The 21,603-nt window shown below is 36.6% G+C and overlaps 1 protein-coding gene across 1 annotated transcript; it reads right to left on the bottom strand.

Moving 5' to 3' along the window:
* Positions 1 to 12,510: 12,510 nt before the first annotated feature.
* LOC121210087 (uncharacterized) lies at positions 12,511 to 19,455 on the bottom strand. The gene is made up of 3 exons (XM_041082183.1): positions 19,361 to 19,455; positions 13,181 to 13,290; positions 12,511 to 12,795 (listed from the first exon to the last, which is right to left on the bottom strand). Exons 1-3 carry the CDS (start codon positions 19,453 to 19,455, stop codon positions 12,662 to 12,664), a joined length of 339 nt encoding a protein of 112 aa, XP_040938117.1. The 3' UTR covers positions 12,511 to 12,661.
* Between the last annotated feature and the right edge of the window lie 2,148 nt (positions 19,456 to 21,603).

Raw genomic sequence — 21,603 nt, 5'->3', positions numbered from 1 at the left:
ATCACACCTAGGAAAAGGATCGTGGCGACTCCTCTTTATAAAATCAAACTCAGTTTTCAAAATTTTTCACTAATTACAATTAGCGACCCCAAACCAAAATTTTTACGTCGCTACAGCTGGCGACTCCACTGGGGACAGCCTTGTTGAGAGTCGTGTCTGGAATTAAACACATTTTGTCAAAATTTTCAAATTTCCTTGTTCAAAGTAAATATTTGGTCAGTTCTTAATACGTAGGTTACAAGTCTCCCAAACACCGGCAGTGATTGTTGATAACAGGCTATACCCTGTCGAAGAGAATAAACGCTACTTCTAGTTAACTCGTTGACATATGATACTTCGGTTACATATGACTATGCTTTCGTGAGTTAATTGTCCTGCATACTAAGTAATGTATCCCTCGAATTGATTCGTAAGCCGTATGGCTATGACGACTCCGTGTTAATCTTAGCATGTATACGCAATTCGATACCTATCTAAACCAGCATATAATGAACCATACAGCTATCCAATTAGAGCCATGCCGAACCTCTGTCCGCTTATAGTCATCAAAATAAGTACACGGGAAAATGCCTTTTGCCTTTCATTTACACTGTTTATGCAAAATAATTGGATTGGGTAGTTTAATTTGTTTTGCAAATTATATTTGTCGTGTTTACTAACCAAGTTTGTTTGTTTTCACTTCTATTTTCATCATGCATCATAGGCATCATATTAAGAAGGTGTTGACTAAAGGTTGGTTGCCAAAAAACGGGTTTCTGATGGAGGAGTCAATTACACAAATAACCGAGAAGAATGCCGTGGTTCGGGACTGGTCTCTAAAAATTCAGAAGAAAAGGGGGATAGTCTAGTGGAAGGGTATGTCGCTAATTTGCCCGAACATATAATTGTAAAAGTTCGCCAAAATAACTTTGAGGATTTGGTTCGAATTTGGAATCAGTGGGATTCAGACACTAGAGACATTTTCACTGAGAGGTATGGAGATATAGCTCACCTGATCACCATCCGTGTAGACGAACAGTTGATTCAAGCCATGGTTCGGTTCTGGACCTAGCTATCAGTGTTTCACCTCATCAAGAAGACATGACCCAACCATAGAAGAATATGCTTACTCCGCATCGACAATGTACAATTCAGCAAAATATACGTGAAAGAGCCTAAGCCGATGACCTCAAGAAAAAGTTAGTGAGACTGACAACATGATGATGCATGGGCCGAAAAATAGATAAAGAAGAAGAATGAAACCATTTGCATTCCATGGTCCTCCCTACGAGATTTGGCTCTAAACCATCCTAACATGCTGAAAAGGGTAAATCTATTCGCTTTGGCCATTTACGGTTTGGTCATTTTCCCAAAAGTTCTCGACATCTCGAAGTTGCAGTAGTTGATTTCTTCGAAAGGTTAAAACAAGGAATCAACCCTGTCCCGACCATCCTAGCCGAGACCTTCAGGTCCCTCAGTAGTTGTCGAAGAAAAGGGGAGGGACGATTTATCGGATGCGCGCAGTTGCTCAATGTTGGATTTTGAGTCACTTCTGGAAGGTAGAGCGCACTCCGTTCCATATGTTTTCTAAAACATTCTCCCCGCTAGAAGCTTACCTCAATAAGAATGGCCGAAGGAAGTCACCAAGCAACATTGGATCAGTTTTTCAGAATCTTCGCGCTGAAATAACATGGAGAGCACCTGGATCCGTCCTTCATTATGCTATACAAATGTGGAAACCAAGATTGGGTACCTTTACTCGGGTTATAGGGAGGAGTTGGATATGCCCCGCTATTAGTCTAAAGGCAGTTTTTTTCGCGACAATTCCACCCCGCAACTGGAGGATTAGCACAGTTCGAGTTCGCTTTCGCGGGTGAAGGATATATGAAGAGAGTCCGAGACACTGCAAAGTATTGAAAGAAAATTCATTTCATGGAATTAGCTTTGTATGCTGATATCCTTACCCAAGATTACGACATATGGAGGAAGCAACGGGTAAATAGTCAGCAAATCTCATCAACAAACTACACCATCCAGAATCTTTTCTCGGAGGAAACGCCGTCTGAGCTAGAAATGGCAAGACAAGAATTCGAACAAGAAAAGGCCAAGATGTCTCGGGACCTTAGTGCCCTTCAAGAAGAAAACTATCAACTGAAGATTGAAGTTCAGGTTGAAAGGTCTAGGACTGAAAAGGTACAAAGAGAAGCCGAGATTGTGAGAAACGACTTAAGGGACCTTCATTTGGAAAACAAGAAATTAAGAAACACTATAAAGAATAGCGGGTTGGGCAAGTCGACAGCAGAATGAAAGGAAGAAATTAGCAATATCAAGGGAGGAATGGAGTTTTGGAAGGGAAAAGCAAAGAAAGAGGAGGAAAAGGCTACGCGCGCTGTGATAGAATTAAGAAGGAAGAACGCTGAGTATGAAATAGTGACTGCAAATTGGCGAATAGTCAGTCTGAACATCAAGAATTAAAAAGGAAAACACAAGATCTAGAAAATATGCTGCAATCTCGTCAACAACAATGAGATAACCTCTTGAAGGCTCTAGAAGAAAAGAGTGAGCAGTACGATAGGGACATTCACGCGTATGAAGGAACTCTCAAAGAAAAAGAAATGCAACTTGACTTCTTGATCAATGAAATTCGTAAAGCGGCTATGCAAGTTGTTCAATTATCAGATGAAGCCGAAGTTCTCAGTTGCCAATTCCCTCCGAGCCAAAGATCGAGCATATCAGAGTTTTTAGAGCAAGTGAAGAAACAAGGCAATGTGGCTAGGAAATTTGTGTAACTGTTGGAAAAATGAGAACTTTGTGTAATAGACTATGTTGATAAATGAAATGCCTAAATGTGGGGCTATCTTGAAATCAACACCAATTTCTTGCATTTCATTCATAACTGACATTCATTTGACATTCATGCATTTATTCATGCATCAATTCATTCATTGTATATCCCATACTCGTTCGCTGAGGTTAAAACGTACAATTCGTAGTTGCCAGACTTCAAGACTGGAACCACGTCATCCGTATAAAACCGCCGACAAGCTAGAGTAATGGAGAATGAATTCAATGAGAGAATTGAAAGGATGGAAAGGGCTCAAAAGGAATTACAAGAGCAACTGGCCAAATCGCAACAAGAGACGAGAGACCTAATGGTGAGATCTCGAGAGGAATCTCTCGAGCAAAGAGATCAGATGGCTAAAATGATGGAGATGATGACAACTTTGGTCAAAGGAAAAATGCAGAACCTCGATGTTATGGAACCTCGGTCAAGAATTCACCATGATCAGGATCCACTCTATCCCTCGGGATTCACTCCACCGCCCGCATATACAATACAAAGAGGGTATACTCAAGAGGAACCCACTGGCTTGGAACATCGACCTATGCCACCTGCTCCACCCACTAATTTGGGGCAAGGAATGTTAGCGTCGAACCCAGGGGCTAGTCCTGCTAATCCACTAGTTCCAGATCTAGATGACCCAGCAGAGGTAGCCAAGTTGAAATTGGATAACCATGATGCAAAATATAGGAGTCTAGAGGAAAGACTCAAAGCAATAGAAGGCACTGAAGTCTTCTCCGCACTAGGTGCCAAGGAACTCAGTTTGGTATCTGATCTAATTTTGCCCCCGAAGTTCAAAGTGCCTGATTTTGAGAAGTATGATGGGACAAGGTGCCCAAAAGCACATCTTATTATGTTCTATCGGAAAATGACCGGTTATGTGAACGAGGATAAACTACTCATACATTACTTTTAAGATAGTCTAACAGGGTCAGCTCTTCGGTGGTACAATCAACTTAGTAGAGAAAAGATTCGATCCTGGAAGGACTTGGCGTCAGCATTTTGCGAGCAGTACAAGCATGTATCGGATATGGTGCCAGACCATATGACCTTGCAAATGATGGAGAAAAAGCCATCAGAGACCTTTAGACAGTATGCGCAGAGATGGAGAGACGTCTCAGCTCAAGTGGAACCCCCACTAACAAAAACGGAGATAACCGTTCTCTTTATCAATACTTTAAAGGCACCGTTTATGACAAATTAGTGGGAAGTGCCACGAAAGATTTCGCGGATATTGTAATATCCGGTGAACTCATAGAGAATGCCGTCAAGAGCGGTAGAATGGAATGATCAGAAGGCTCAAGAAAAGCAGCACCCTTAAGGAAGAAAGAGCCAGAAGCCCACATGGTGGGAACTGGGAGTCGTTACATTCCCAATTCGTATCCTAACCAACCCCGACCTCGAAATTATCCACCCTCGAATTTCTATTATCCCCCTCAAACCCCTTACTACCAAGCACCACATCCGTCCTGCCCCGTATACGCCACGAACAACCAAAGACCCACCACCACTTTCCACAAAACACGGTACCCGCCCAAAGCCAATCAAGGCATAATCTCGAGAGACTGCAATTTACCCCCATCCCTGTGTCGTATGGGGAATTGTACCCAAAACTTTTAGAAAAACAGCTAATTTCTCCCCATTACATGGCACCCCTTAAACCTCCATACCCAAAGTGGTACGATCCAAACGCTAGTTGTGCATACCACGCAGGGAACCAAGGGCACTCTACTGAGAACTGTCTCGCTTTCAAAAGGAGAGTTCAAGGACTCATTGACGCGGGTATCCTACGATTCGATAGTGCTAGTAACGCTACGGGGAACCCGTTCCCTAACCATACCGAAGGGAATGTGAGCACAGTGGGGAAAGAGGATGAATGGAAGGTCAGAAGATGTGTATCAGAAATAAGGACGCCTCTACAGAAAATCTGGGAGGTATTGGTTAAGAAAGGATTGCTCTGTCACTCTGATAGAATTTTTGGAGAAGAAGGTCAAAGTTTTTGCAATTTTCATGGGATTGTTGGACATGACATTCAGTCATGTGAGGACTTTAAAAGGTTACTTCAAGACTGGATGGATAATAAGGAGATCAAGGTCCTTAACAAGAGTGAAGATGCCAACGAAAGAGAAGTATGCGTCTCTGATAGCCAATCATCAGGGGCCCCTTATAGTGCTGATCGACCATTGGTAATTTATTACGACGCGATGAGAGAGCTATTGAAACCACAGATGGTAATTGAAGTACCATCTCCTTTCCCGTATAAGGACAACAAAACAGTACCGTAGAAATATGATGTTAATATCGTTACACCGGAAGTTGAAAAGTCCAAAGCCATAACTAAAGATGTTGGGGAGGTAGGTCATTTTACTCGAAGTGGACGATGCTATTATAAAGAAGTTGAACCGGTAAATAAAAGTAGCGACTCGAAGCAAAAAGGGAAAGCAGTGATGTACGAGGTCGAAGTCGAGCAAGAAATTCCACCCGTGCAAGAAACTAAAAAGCCTGTGAATGAGGAAGAAGCTCAAGAATTCTTGAAATTTATTAAGCACAGCGAATATAGTGTGGTGGAACAATTGAGCAAGCAGCCAGCACGAATCTCAGTTCTATCTCTACTGTTAAATTCAGAGCCACACCGGAACACTTTATTGAAGGTGTTAAATCAAGCTTACGTGGCCAACAACATATATGTCGAAAAGCTTGATAGGTGGGTAAACAATCTGAATGCGGACAACTTCATCTCTTTTAGTGATGATGAGATACCGCCAAATGGTAGAGGCTCGGTGAAAGCGCTGCATATCACGACCCGCTGCAAGGGCTACATAATACCGAACGTACTCATCGATAATGGGTCAGCGATAAATGTTATGCCATTGGCTACGCTTTCCAGAATACCGATGGATTTGTCCTACTTAAAGCCCTGTCATTCCATGGTAAGGGCATTCGACGGGACGAAGCGCGAAGTCATGGGAAAGATCGAAATCTCTTTGGAAGTGGACCCCTACATCTATGAGGTCGAATTCCAAGTCATGGACATTACACCCTCTTATAACTGCCTTTTGGGAAGACCTTGGATTCATTCTGCTAGAGCAGTGCCATCATCCCTCCATCAAAAGGTGAAATTCATCATGGATGGCTGTTTGGTCGCAGTCGAGGGCGAAGAAGACATCGTCGCATCTATCTCTGCTGATGCGCCATACCTGGAAGTAAGCAAGAACGCAGTGGAATGTTCCTTTCGATCCCTTGAATTCATCAATGCCACTTTCGTCGCTGAGGGAAATAGAATTCCGATGCCAAAACTATCGAGAAATACCAGAATGGGTGTCAAGTTGACCGTAGGAAGGGGAGCTCGTGCGAGAAGAGGTTTAGGGAGACATCTGCAAGGAATAGTGAGGGCTTTAATGCCAGTGCACCACAAGGCCCGATACGGTTTGGGGTTCCAGCCTGACATGCCCCAAAGAAGAAGACAGTGGAAGAGGGATCAAGAGAGAAGAATTGCAAGAACTTTGGGCCGAGAACCAGAATGGGAACCAATAGAGTACCCTCCTTTGTCAAAAACATTTACATCTGCGGGAATGATGTACCCTGGACAAGATGATCCACGAAACATGCTGGGATTAATTGAAAGGAATTTTCAGAATGTCAGTATAAATGTCATTGACAAAGAAGCTGGTGCAAGTAAAGATGTCTCGAGGATACGCCCTTGCCCTCCTGGTTTCATGTTGTACAATTGGATTGCTGAGGAGCTTCTTGTAGTTTATAAGCCTTCAGAGTAATGCTAAACATCAACCTTCTATTGTGTCCTTAGATATAATAGAATTCTTTTGTAAGAGTTTGCATTCGCTTTTATCATTTAAATGAATATCAATGAAGATGCATTTTGTCACGATTTTTCGCATTATCACTAATTTCATAATCATTTTCTCATCCTTACATTTGCCTCATTGCCATGACATAACATTTGTTTGTTGTTTCCAATACTAGGATGTCCCCCTATAGCTTCTTTTTCCATTCAACTTTCAGGTGCTCAGATATTGACGACATGAATAAGCCCGTTACGAATCTTGAAATTGATTTTGAGAAGGCTGTTTGCTTAGGAGAATTTAAAGCCGAAGAAAATGCTGAAGATTATGTCTCGTCTCCTGAATTGTTAAGGATGGTGGAACAAGAGGATAAACAGGTTCTGCCTCATGAAGAATCTGTGGAAACAATAAATTTGGGCACTGAAGAGAGGAAACAAGAAGTGAAGATTGGGACTTCTATTTCAGAAAGTACCATGCATAGTTTGATCACTTTACTCCGCGAATACAAAGATGTTTTAGCGTGGTCATACCAGGACATGCCAGGGCTAGATGAAGATTTAGTGGTCCATAAGCTCCCATTAAAGCCAGAATGCAAGCCCATCCAGCAAAAATTAAGACGGATGAGGCCCGAAATGCTGTTGAAAATAAAAGAGGAAGTCAAGAAGCAATTTGACGCTGGCTTCCTACAAGCCTCCAAATATCCAGAATGGGTGGCAACATAGTCCCGGTACCAAAGAAAGAGGGAAAAGTACGAATGTGCGTGGATTACCGTGACCTGAATCGAGCAAGCCCAAAAGATAATTTTCCCTTGCCACATATTGACACGTTGGTGGACAACACAGCAAAACATTCATTGTTTTCTTTCATGGACGGATTCTCGGGGTATAATCAGATCAAGATGGCCCCTGAGGATATAGAGAAAACTACCTTCATAACAATGTGGGGAACGTTCTGCTACAAGGTGATGCCATTCGAGTTAAAGAATGCTGGGGCAACATATCAGAGGGCTATGGTGATGTTATTCCATGACATGATGCATAAAGAAATAGAGGTCTACGTCGATGATATGATTGCTAAATCTCGAGGAGAAGAAGAGCATGTAATGAACCTCAAGAAGTTGTTCGAAAGGCTGAGAAAGTTTCAGCTAAAGCTTAATCCAGCCAAATGTACATTTGGGGCTACCTCGGGAAAATTGCTAGGCTTCATTGTTAGTGAAAGAGGTATCGAAGTTGATCTAGATAAAATAAAAGCCATCCAAGAATTACCTCCCCCGCGCACACAAAAGGAAGTCAGGGGATTTTTAGGGAGGTTGAATTGCATTGCTCGATTCATTGCTCAACTTACCAACCAATGCGACCCAATTTTTCGACTCCTTCGAAAACATAACCCTGGAGAATGGAACGAGGAGTGCCAAGTGGCCTTCGATAAGATAAAACAGTATTTGTCTAATCCTCCTGTGCTAGTACCACCGACCCCTGGAAAACCCTTAATTTTGTACCTGACCATGTTTGAAAACTCAATTGGTTGCGTACTGGGGCAACATGATGAGTCAGGGAGAAAAGAAAAGGTGATCTACTACCTCACCAAAAAGTTCACTGAATATGAGGCAAAATATTCGTCCATTGAGAAATATTGTTGCGCTCTGGTTTGGGTAGCTCGGAGACTCAGACAATATATGTTGTATCACACGACATGGCTAATTCCAAAGCTGGACCCAATAAAATACATGATGGAATCGCCGGCACTATCAGGAAGAATGGCACGATGGCAGATCCTCCTTTTGGAATATGACATTGCCTATGTAAGTCAGAAGTCGATAAAAGGGAGCGCAATAGCTGACTTCTTAACAACTCGAACGACAGAGGAATATGAGCCTTTAAGATTCAATTTCCCAGACGAAGACTTAATGTGCATCGCAAAAATAGAATCCGAGTCATCAAAAGAGAAGTCATGGAAGATGTGCTTTGATGGTGCGTCAAATGCTTTAGGGCATGGAATTGGAGCAATCCTGGTATCACCAGACGGGAATCATTATCCGTTCACTGCAAGACTGAACTTCTTCTGTACCAATAATATTGCAGAATATGAGGCCTGTATCATGGGGCTTCGTGCAGCTATCGAACGAAACATCGAGATCTTGGAGGTGTACGGGGACTCAGCCCTAGTGATTTACCAAATCCGTGGAGAATGGGAAGTGAGGGACTCAAAATTGATTAAGTACAGCGATTTAGTGGCTGGATTGATCAAGGAATTCAAAGAAATAACTTTTCATTACTTCCCACGAGAAGAGAACCAACTGGCTGATGCCCTGGCCACTTTGGCTTTAATGTTCAAAGCAAGTAAAGAAGCAGAAATAATGCCCCTCAAAATGAGCATATACGAGGTCCCTGTACACTGCTGTAGCATTGAAAAAGAAGCAGACGGACGTCCTTGGTTCCATGATATCTTAGAATATACCAAGAATCAAAGGTATCTCGAACAAGCGAATGAGAATGATAAAAGAACAATTAGAAGAATGGCAGCGGGATTTGTTCTTGATGGGGATATCCTGTATAAAAGAGGAAAGGATCAGATGCTTTTGAGATGTGTGGATGATGTTGAAGCCAAAAAAATACTTGAAGAGTTCCATGAGGGAATTTGCAGAATGCATGCCAATGGTTTCAATATTGCCAGAAAGATCATGAGACTCGGTTATTATTGGCTGACAATGGAAAGTGACTGCATCAATTTTGCCAGAAAATGCCACAAATGTCAAATCTACGGCGATAAAATTCATGTAGCCCCTTCACCCCTTCATGTCATGACTTCTCCGTGGCCTTTTTCTATGTGGGGCATGGATGTCATAGGGCCAATTTCTCCAAAAGCTTCAAATGGACATCGATTCATTTTTGTGGTTATCGATTACTTCACAAAATGGATTGAAGCCGCTTCCTTTGCCAACGTGACGAAGACTGCAGTGTGCAAGTTTTTGAAAAAGGTAATCATTTGTCGATATGGTTTGCCTGAAAGAATCATCTCAAATAATGCCACGAATCTAAACAATAAGATGATGAAAGAAGTGTGCGAGCAGTTCCAAATAAAGCATCATAATTCCTCACCCTATCGCCCAAAGATGAACGGGGCTGTTGAAGCAGCTAACAAGAACATTAAGAGGATCATTGGGAAAATGACTGAGACATACAAAGATTGGCACGAGAAACTTCCATTTACTTTGTTTGCATATCGCACATCTGTGCGAACATCTACGGGAGCAACTCCTTTCTCTCTAGTCTATGGAATGGAAGCTGTGCTACCTATCGAGGTTGAGATCCCCTCTCTGCGAGTATTGATGGAATCAAAGTTAGAAGAAGCAGAATGGGTTCGAGCTCGATATGATCAGTTGAACCTCATTGAAGAAAAACGTCTAAGGGCAATTTGTCATGGGCAAATGTACCAAAAGAGAATGATCGCAGCCCATGACAAGAAGGTACGACCAAGAGAGTTCCATGAAGGAGAACTCGTTCTAAGAAAGATTCTCCCAATACAAAAAGACCTGCGAGGAAAATGGGTACCAAATTGGGAAGGACCATACGTTGTAAAAAAGGCATTCTCAGGAGGAGCTTTAATCCTTACCGAGATGGATGGGAAGGAGTTACCGAATCCGGTGAATTCAGATGCGGTGAAGAAATATTATGCTTAAGATGAAAACCCGAAAAGGGCATCTTAAAAAAAAAGGATCAGGGCGAAAACCCGAAAAGGGCGTCTTGATTAGTACAAAAAGATTAGGATGAAAACCCGAGAGGGCGTCCTAATGAAACAAACCTGGCGGTCGAACGATAGGTCAAGTAGTGAGACTACAGTATTTGAAGCACTTCTGAAAGCTCGAAATTTTCTACGCAAGAAGCTACGCTCAAAAAGATTATTGATTGAGGAACGTGGAAGAGTTCATGTGTTGAATATCTAGAGCATTTGTATCCATTGAATACGACCTTTTCTTTCTTTTTGACATTTTTACTCTTATTGGTTAACTTTCTTTGTTTGCCACATTTGAAATAAAGGAATATGAGATATCCTTTTTGTCCCTACCTGACCATTTTCATGCATCTCATTATGTGTTTATTTAATGATAAATAGTGAAATGACATGCTCTAAACAAAAGAAATGTTAACCATTACCTGGATGAAAATTTGATAAGCACAAGAGTCTCAAAGTAAGAACAAAGTTCAATCGGGGGCAGAAGAGTGATATCTGAGAAACGTCGATTACTCGTGAAGCTTGAAGACATGCATAAGGCCTGAAGAGAAGGTCGAGAATCAAAGCAATGAACGCAGATCCTCAACAATCATGGCGAAAATGACATACGACCAATATGCTTAAGGAGCACTGCATAATCATGTAGGCATAAAGGCATTTAAGACAAACATGTGCATATCATGATGACATCATGCATGGCATATACAGGTAATCCAGTAAAGCAAGAAATCTTGAATGAGAGTCACACTGAATCAAAGGAAAAGATACCCGAGTTCTACCAAAGGACTGGTTTTGGTATTTTGATGTTTAATATTCATGCTTTCCAAGGAAAATCAACTCATATTGCGAGAGATGAGTTGAGCCTCAAGACACGTTGAGGTATTCTTAAATTTTTTAAATCAACTCATATTGCGAGAAGTGAGTTGAGCCTCGGGGCACGCCGAGGTATTTTTAGTTTATGTTTTAAATTGACTCATATTGCGAGAGGTGAGTTAAGCCTTTTAATTTTTGTTTTTCAAAATCAACTCATATTGCTAGAGGTGAGTTGAGCCTCGGGGCACGCTGAGGTATTTTCAATTTTTTGTGTGTTTTAATTTCAACTCATATTGCGAGAGGTGAGTTGAGCCTCGGGTCACATGCCGAGGTATTTTCAAAATCTGTTTGGCAAATTCTGTGTTCAAAAATCAACTCATATTGCGAGAGGTGGGTTGAACCTTTTAATTTCTACTTTTTCAAAATCAGCTCATATTGCTAGAGGTGAGTTGAGCCTCGGGGCACGCTGAGGTATTTTCAATTTTTTGTGTGTTTTAATTTCAACTCATATTGCGAGAGGTGAGTTGAGCCTCGGGTCACATGCCGAGGTATTTTCAAAATCTGTTTGGCAAATTCTGTGTTCAAAAATCAACTCATATTGCGAGAGGTGGGTTGAACCTTTTAATTTCTACTTTTTCAAAATCAACTCATATTGCGAGAGGTGAGTTGAGCCTCAGAACACGCTGAGATAATTTCAATTTCTGTTGTCAAAAAAAATCAACTCATATTGCGAAAAGTGAGTTGAGCCTTTGTCACATGCTGAGATATTTTCAGTTTTTGTTTTTAATGTCTGTTTTTAAAGAGTCAATTCATATTGCGAGAAATGAGTTGAACTCAGGATCACATGCCGAGTAAGAATAAAGATTGAAGCTGATGAAAGACACCAGACTTGGTCTCCCTGAAGCTGCAGTGGAGCCGGTCAAAAGTTGCAAGTCTTGTCTCCCTGAGGTCGCAGTGGAACTGATCGAGGATATCAAATCTTGTCTCGTTAGAGTTACAGAAGAGAAGATCACGAATCTCATCTCACTGAAGTGATAAAAGAGCAGATTGAAGCTTAGATCTTATCTTTATGAAGCTACATGGAAGCAGATCAAAGCCACAAATCACATATCTTTGAAGTCACATTGGAGTAGATTTAAACTACAAGGCATATATCAGAAGATGCAGTGGACTGGAAGAAGATTATCTGAACTAGAAGAGCACCAAGACCCAGCAAGACCAGGCAAAATTGGCCTTTCTTTGTGTCTTTGCACTATTCTCGTTACACGACAATGAGCAAAGAGGGGCAGCTGTACAGGCCAATTTTGGGCCACCCCAAAACCCAACTAACTTACCCTAACCTAAACAGCCCAATACCCATAAGCCCAACTAATACATCAGCCAACCCAAAATTCAAACCCCATTTACAACCAAAACCCAATAATACAATACCCAAACCCAATTTACAAACCCTAACAACCCAAGCCCACTATCTAAAAAATTTCAGCAGCAAACCCTAGCCACCAAAGTCTTCAGCCGCTCTCCCCTCTTCAGCCTCCTCCACTCCTCTGACACCAGCACCACCCCTGGTCACTCCCATACCGTCTGCCACCGCATGCTTCTCCTCCACTTCCCTGACACCTCCATACCCTGCAAAGACAGAAGCAGACCAAACAGAATAGGACAAAAAATAAATAATATTTTCCTAGTTTTGTAGTCGGCTATAAAGCTGAGAAATAAACATTTGTAAAGGGGGGATTGAAAAAAGAGAAGCAAATTTAACCATTTCGGAATAACAATATCAGCACTAGATTCAAACAACAAATAGCATACATCGAATACAAAAAGCAGAGGAAACTACAAAAAAAGGGAAACAAGGAACGAAAACATAAATCGGAAGGTGATTTTGTTTTTTTATTTTTCTCTATTATCTTCTTAAATCCATTTTTTTTCTTCTTTTCTTCCTCATTTCTAGCATATATATACACATATATTCGAAAAAATAAAAAAAAAAAACAAAAAAGTAAATTTTTACCTTTGGCCGGCGCCGGCACCGGCAGACTTCCGGCGGCCGTCCGGTGACCGGCCCGTGGCCGGAGCTCTCCCCTTTCCCCTCTCTTCCTTCTCCCCTCTCTCCCTTCTTTCCTTTTTTTTTCTCTTTCAGCTGTTTCAAATGAAAAAAAATAAAAAAATTTAACTTATATAAGGGACCAAAACGGTGCGTTTTGGTCCCCCCTTTTAACCAATAAAACGGCGCCGTTTCAGGGGTGGGTCGGGTCGACCCGACCCGCCCCAGCAAGGATCCGCGTGTTTTTAAAAGTGGAAGGGCTATTTGCGCAATCGGCCCTTCCGCATTTTCAGTATTTTAAATCAAGTTCGATTTTAATTATAATTTGGCCCTGTTGTTTTGCTCCGCGTCCGATTTGGTCCCCCTTTGCTACGCAGTGTTTTAATAAACGGGGATATCACGCTCTTGGCCCCTCAATGTTTAGTGCGCGTTCGAATTAGTCCCCTTCTTCTATTTTTCATTCCGAATTCGCCCCAAATTTCATTTTTAATTCGAATTTAGTCCTTTTTTGAAAATTTTAAGTTGTTTTATATTACCTTCGTCGTTTTACTGTATTTTAGATATTATTTGTATTATATCTATTACTATATTTTATTAACATCATCAATATTTTGTTATTATTATTATATGATATTTAGTTACATATATGTGTATAATTACTTTAAAATGTCACATTTTTACTATTACATAAATATATGTATTTACTATTATTATTATATTCATTATTAATGTTATTGATTTTCACTTAGTATTTATACATGTTTCTTCATGTATGTACTTATATAATGTACGGATGCTTTTTTTTTTCATATTATTATTTTAATATATATATTATATTTGTGTATATTATTATATATATTTTTAATTTTATGTATTGTATATTTCTTACTGTTCATATACTTTTATGTCGTTGTATGTATATTTTATTATTAGTTATGTTTTCTTATATATACTATTTCATGTATGTATTTTTTATATGTTATCCTTATTATTTGTATTGATATTAGTATATGTTTATATATATCTTTAATATATATATAGGTATATATTTATGTAACATTATTAATATTCGTTTTCCACATTATTATGATATATATTATGTAAATATTTTAACATTATATTATATATGTATTTATATATATTACGTATGTACATATACCTTTTAATATTATATTTTTATATTACGTAAATATTATTTTAAATACTGTATTGTATATATATATATATCCTTAGTACCACGTTACATATATATTGTGTATATACTTGTTTTCTTACCCCTATTATATTCATTGTTAATACATTTATTTTTTTTATACATGTATACATACCCTTTTTATAATATTATTTTTTACACATATATGTATATATTTTATTTTATTGTTGCTAATTATGTACTTTTTTTACTATCTTATATGTACTTCAAACACTATACGTATAGTATATTTCTAACACTACTACTATTTATATAAATATTTTACGTATATACTCTTAATTATCTTCATATGTGTATTCATTGTATTCTTATTACGTTCTCGTATTCAATGCTAACATTGCATTTGATCTTGCATGCACGGTTATTATTTTCTAATATTATTGTCACCTCGATTATTTGTTTCAATATATTCCTAGCTCTTTCATTTATTGATTTTTATTTCATATTATTTTACTTTGCATTATTTCGAAAATCGTATTCTTGTTTTGCTAATTAATTTCAATAATCAAGGCAACGTATCGATTTAACATTAAGTCATCGAGTTCATCGCTACGTTGGGTGAACGTCAATTGACTCGTGTTAAAGCGATATACCCTTCTCAAAAACCGGAATAAACTAAAATTTCTCGTTTTTTTTTTTGGATCATAACTAAACTTTACATTGAATTCGCATTTTTGGAAATTAAGACAACATGTGTTTATGAGATACCAATTTTTGGGCGTCGCGAGGGTGCTAATACCTTCCTCGCGCGTAACCGACTCCCGAACCCTAATTTTCCTCTGGCTTTTAACGTAGACCTAAATCCAGCCCTCCTTTTGTTTTAAAAAAAATGAATCTAATAGGTGTCCGATCACACCTAGGAAAAGGATCGGTGGCGACTCCCTCTTTATTTTAAAATCAAACTTCAGTTTTCAAACTTTTTCACTAGATTGCCACAATTAGCGACCCCAAACCAAAATTTTTACGTCGCTACAAAAACAAAAGACAAGTATTGGGGGCCAGCAGATGATAGTGAGTGACACTGTTTGATTTAGTCTAATGATACCTACATGTTTGATTGAAACTATTTTGTAATGTCTGGCTAAATAAATATTGAGAGGAAAAGACTTAAATTTTCTTCTTTTCCTTAGCTATAAAAACTCAATTTCTAGTTTGGATTACATGCCTTTGGTTTTCATCTCTTATTATGTAAGGCTGAGTCGCTGTTCGTTGGATGGACCTACATTGAAAACATAAATTGAAAAGACTAGTAATAAAAACTCTGTCATATTTAGACAAATCAAATTAATTTTTGTGTGGACAATTTGTGATTGAACCAAGTATTAGAATATTTTCTCTGCTTTGCCCTGTATTATTATCGATTCTTCTTTTAATGGCATTCTTCTCCCTATGGTTTTAAAATTTCAGATATTATTATACACCTGCACACCATTTGCTTCTCTCTTTAATTTTCAGCCTATACATGAGCTGATGCTATCTATCATCTACCGTTACCCAACCACATCTTTTTTTAACTTTTTACATTTATTCTACATATATTCAAAACCGAACAATACATTTATTGCATATTCCTTTTCTTAAATATCATTTTATTTAATGTCATAAGACATTATTCTTTTTTCTTTGTGATCAAAATTATTAAACAAAAAATGTGATGCTTGTTTTATGTATAAAGTAATTTTTATTTAATATATTAAGAGCCAATATATTCATTTTCAGCTATATGTCTCATTCAATAAAGTAGCATACTTTCTTTCGAATGTAATTTTAATGTGTAGGGACCCTCTCGAAAAATTTGATAAACTTCAGAAACCATTATGATATTATACCATTTATAATTTTGGAGTAAAGGAATCTGCCTTTCTAAATCTCCATTAAGCTTCTTTGCTTTTTATTTTTTGCCCCATGCCTCAATTGCAAGACAGCTATTTAATTCCAACCTTATAAAATTGTCTTTTCAAAAATAATAATAATAATAATCTCTCAATCTAGCAAAATCTTATATTTGATTATGAAAGTAGTATGTTGTCTTACATAAGCTAAATTTAGAGTTGTTTGTGATTTTATACACAACTAAATAATTAATATCTTATCTTATTGAGTTTATAGATTACAAATGTTGTAGGAATCTATCCTTTGAGATTGTTTGATTCTAGTTTTTGACAAATTGCTCAAAGTTGATGGGATAAAACAAGTGAATTTGATGGTGTTCGGAAACAAGCTTCGATGTTTAGCGAGTTCAAAATTTGTTGGCAAATTAAATAACTCAATGGGTAAATATCCATGGAAGTTATTGTCCCTAAGTAGGGTTGGACTTCGATGTGTCTGCGAGACTCATTTTTAACTAATTCAAAGCAGTGGCAGTAATACCGATTAAATTACAACTAGAAATAAAAATAGATCAGTTGGTTGCCAAGAGGTTTCGAGGGTCATGCTTGTTCCCTATCAACCCAAGTACTACTAAGTCAGTACCCCTCTAAATGGGGAGAACTTTGTTGATCTTTCATTGGTTTAAAAGTCCAAATACCAATTGTAAGGCATCAAAACAACAAAGACAAGTTTCGGGGACCAGCTGAAGAAAGTGAGTGACATGGTTTGATTTAGAGTCTCATGATTGCAACATGTTTGATCGTGATCCTCAACTTTGATTGAAACTATTTTGTAATGTCTAACAAAATAAATACCAAGATGAAAAGGCATTTTTTTTCTATAAAATTTAAATTTCTAGTTTTGAAGACATGCCTTTGGTTCTCATCTCTTACTTGTTTCTGCACGGCTAAGTCGCAGTTGCTTCGATGGACCTATGTTGGAAACATGAATTGAAAAGAATGCCAACAAGTAGTAGAAACTTTGTCATCTTCAGATAGATCAAATTAAGCTTTGTGTGGACCATTCGTGATTGAAGCAATCCTGAATTATAATCTTCATTAAATTTTTTTTTTTTGAGTTTATCACCTGATAAACTCCCTTCGATTTCACCAATATATAAGAAGCATGTTATAATAATGTTATTTCAAAATTTTATATTCAAATTAAATATTTTGATTTATTAGAAATTAATTTTATATTAGAAAGGCGAAAATTTAGCACTCTTGCAAATAAAAGATGGTAGCTCGCTATTCTTTAATTAATAAAAGAACACTTCTTAAAGCATAGATTTGTTTGCATTAAATCTCTTTTGTGGTGTGCAAAAAAGGCATGATTTTCCAACAAGTCAACGTCTTTGTAATTTGTAGTAATGCATGGATTGAATACCAACAAGGAATCTTCGGTCCTCTTTCTTTCTGTCTCTGTCTTCCTCTCATTTTTTTTAGGCGTGCCATTTTGGTGTATTTTTTGTTTGGATGTGTTTTGCTTGGTGTTGATCTGATTTGTTCTATTCCTGTGATGTTAATCTTATGAGTAAGATTGGGCGTCAACCACAATACACGGTACAGAATGAAAGCCAAAAAAATGCAAGACTCAGAGCTTTGGAAACATGAATTAAAAAAATAAAAAAAAAAGTAATTTGGAAATTTGTCACTTCTTTTAAGACTGCATGTCTCCACCGTTATTCACAATTCAACAAATATTAATTCCTTTTTCTTTGTGATAAAATTTATTAACAACAAATGTCATGCTTTTTATTTATTTATGTATAAAGTAATTTTTATTTAATATATCCACAACCAATTCATTAATTTACAGCTATATGTCGCATTCAATAATAGTAATTTTATAAATAAAAATATAAATTAACTCGTTAGTGACCTTAAAATAGATTAATATAGAGTTAGTCTTATTTTAATCATTTTAAAAAACATTGTTAATTTAATCCCTGTGGTTAATAAAATTAAATAAAATGATCACTACTGTTAAATTCATTTCTTTCCCATTAAATCTTTTTAATTTTTATTTCCTTTTTCCTTATTTATCTTTTTTTTTTCTCTCCAACCACTGCCTCTTCCAACCATCTCTTCAACCACATTGCCTTCCACCAATAAACTCAAACCTGAACGAACTCCATTACCATCACTCATTCTAAATCTAACTCTCCCAAACCTTCCATTCATCAACCATCACCTCCATCAAGTCCACCATCTTTCATCATCACCGCCTACCACACTACCTAAGCCCCCATTTAGGTTGTCTTTAGCAATTATGTGGAGAAGCACTTTTAGAAAAAAAAATTATGCTAAATAAGTAATTTTTAGCTAAAAATTTTTACTTTTCAAATGTATTTTTGACCGAACGAAGAAGCTAAAGTTTTTATTTTTATTTTTTTTAAAAGCACTTTTAAGTACTTAATTATTTTTTCATCTCTAATCTCTTCTCCCTTTATTTTAAATATTTAAATATTTAAAATATAATTTATATCTTCTACTTAAATTTTATAAATAATTATAAAAATATTTAAAATTTATATTTCATATATTAAAATATTAACTGTAGAAGCCCATTCCTGCCCGCCCCACTGAACCAAAAATAAAACCTAAAACTACCCAAACCCTAAGCAGACCTAAACCTACTAGGCCCAAAACAATGTAGTCCAAACCATAACAAAACAAACAGCAAAAATTTCAAACCCTAGGTGCGCCGCACCTAGGGTCTTCTGACTCCAATCGCCCCAGTCACATCGTCAATGCAAGTGGCACCTGCCTCCACCGCCGTTCACCTGCAAAATTAAAGGAAGAAAGGACAGTGTGCATAAAAATATTTGAAATCTTGTAAAAAATGGGCTATATAAGCCACAAAAGAATTGGGTGTAAAAGGGTTCTTTTCTTTTCTTTCTTTTTCGAAATACAAAAGGAGAATAGCAACAGAAAACAGATTTAAACATTAACTCAAAAATCATAGCAAGATATCTCAACGACCGAATCAAAGGTCTATTTACTTTTCTTTTTATTCTTATTTTTTTTCCGAATTTGTTTGTATATAAAAAAAATTTTTTTTACCTTTTTCTGATTTTTGGCCACCGTGTAAGGTGGCCGGCGCGACGAATCCTACGACGAGCGATGATCGGACCTTTGGCTGAAGCCCTCGCCGACATAATGGCCTCTGCAGAGGAAAGTGAGAGGGGAAGAGAATTTTTTTTTTTAAAATAGAGGAAGAATGAAAATTTTTAAAAAAATCGGATTTAAATAGCCCCTTAAAACGACACCGTTTTGGCCGGCCTTCTTAATGCCAAAACGACGTCGTTTTAAGCCTAGGACCCGCGCCTTGACCCGACCCGCTCCAAGGATCCGCGTGTTTTTGGTTTCTGGGATATTTATGCGCGCAGTCCTTCCTCTTTTTTATTAATTCACAATTAAATTCCTTTTAATTACTAATTTTGGCCCAGAAGATTACTTCGGATTTCAATTTAGTCCCCCTTTAAACGCGCGTTTTAGAGGGTGGGGTTATTTCCCATTTTAGGCCCTCTATGTTTTTTTGAGATTTTAAATCGGTCCCTTTCTTCTTTGTTTATTTTCAAATTGGCCCCTAACTTTTACTTTAATTTCAATTTAGCTCCTTTTTTGTTATTTTCAATATTGTAATTAAATTAATTAAATTAATATATTATTGTTATCTCTTATCATTATTATTATTATTATTATTATTATTATTATTATTTTGTTAATATTACTATTATAATTATATTTTATTTTTGTGTTTATTTACTTACTGTTTTGTTATTAATTCATTAATTTATTATTATTAACATATTATTATTCTTAATGTATTATCATTACTATTATTTTTATTTTTATTACTATTATCATTTTTTAATTATTTTTATTATTATTATTTGTTATTTAATATATTATTATTGTATTTTTATTACTACTATTACGGTTATTATTATTATTATTATCTTATTTTATTGCTATTATCATTTTTGTAATTACTATTACTATTGTATTATGACTATTATTATTATTTTTTATCTATGTTTATTTTCCTATCATTCATCTATTTATATTTCTTATGTATTTATATTTTCATTATTATTATATTTTAGGTATTATATCTATATTTATGTTTAGGTACTAATATCATGATTTTACTATTCTTATTTTATCGTGCTATTATTATTATCACTATTATTACTATTAGCACTATTTTTATTACTATTATTTAATATATTATTTTTATTACTATCATTACTATTATTATTATATTGTTATTATTACTATTATATTATTGTATTATCTTTACCTATTACTCTTTAAATTATCTCATTTTTATTTTTATTCCTTATTCATTGCATATTATTCATTTATATATCTTTTTACATCATTTCAAACTTAAAGATTTTATTCCTTGCGTTATTACCATTAATATTATTATCATTACTATCATTTCTTAAATAGTTCTGCATAATATTTATTCATTTATTACTAGTTTTTTTTTTAATTTCAAATATTTTTAGCTCATTTATTATTTCCTTTTCTTATTATTCGTTTGATGCATATATTTTACCTTTATTTTTATCGTTATCATTCACATTCGTGTTTATGCTTATTTTATTATGGCTATCAATTTTTATTTGTTATGCATTCTTTATTATCTCGTTTCATTACGAATTTAGATTTTATCCAACCCAATATCAATTCTTCCATAAATGTAATATTTCTTATTTGGAAATTCGAGAAAATCGTGCCCTAACTTTCTGGGTTTCAATTTTTCTCATTTAATCTAAATAGCGGAATATTCTTTTAAAAACCGCAATACGAGTTTTAAAAAATGCTTATTCTCGGAGATATGAGATGTGGTGCCCTAACTTACCGGGTATGGCATTTTGTTACCTCGAAATAAGATTTTTCGCAAGTAAAGGCAATATTCGGTGTTTGAAAATTCGAGGAAACGAGCCCTAACTTACTGGGTTTCGATTTTCCTCGTTCACCCTAACTAACTGAATATCCTTTTGAAAAGAAGTTAAAATACACAGATTTTTAAGTAAAAGGCAAGTTCATTCTCAAAAGTTCGAGATGTCGTGTCCTAACTCACTGGATATGACATTTTGTTTCTTCGAGACGAGAAGGTCTTTAACATTCGAATGTTATTTTTAAAAAAGACAGACCATATTCCAAAGTTTCTCAAGTTTTCAATTTTCGACACTAAGACACTAATTAATCAACTAGGTACCAATTTTTGGGCGTTACGAGGGTGCTAATCCTTCCTCGTACGTAATCGACTCTCGAACTCGTTTTTCTAA

Source organism: Gossypium hirsutum, chromosome A11 (genome assembly GCF_007990345.1).
Source record: "Gossypium hirsutum isolate 1008001.06 chromosome A11, Gossypium_hirsutum_v2.1, whole genome shotgun sequence".
Lineage (NCBI taxonomy): Eukaryota > Viridiplantae > Streptophyta > Magnoliopsida > Malvales > Malvaceae > Gossypium > Gossypium hirsutum.
This window is presented reverse-complemented; position numbering and strand designations above follow the sequence as displayed.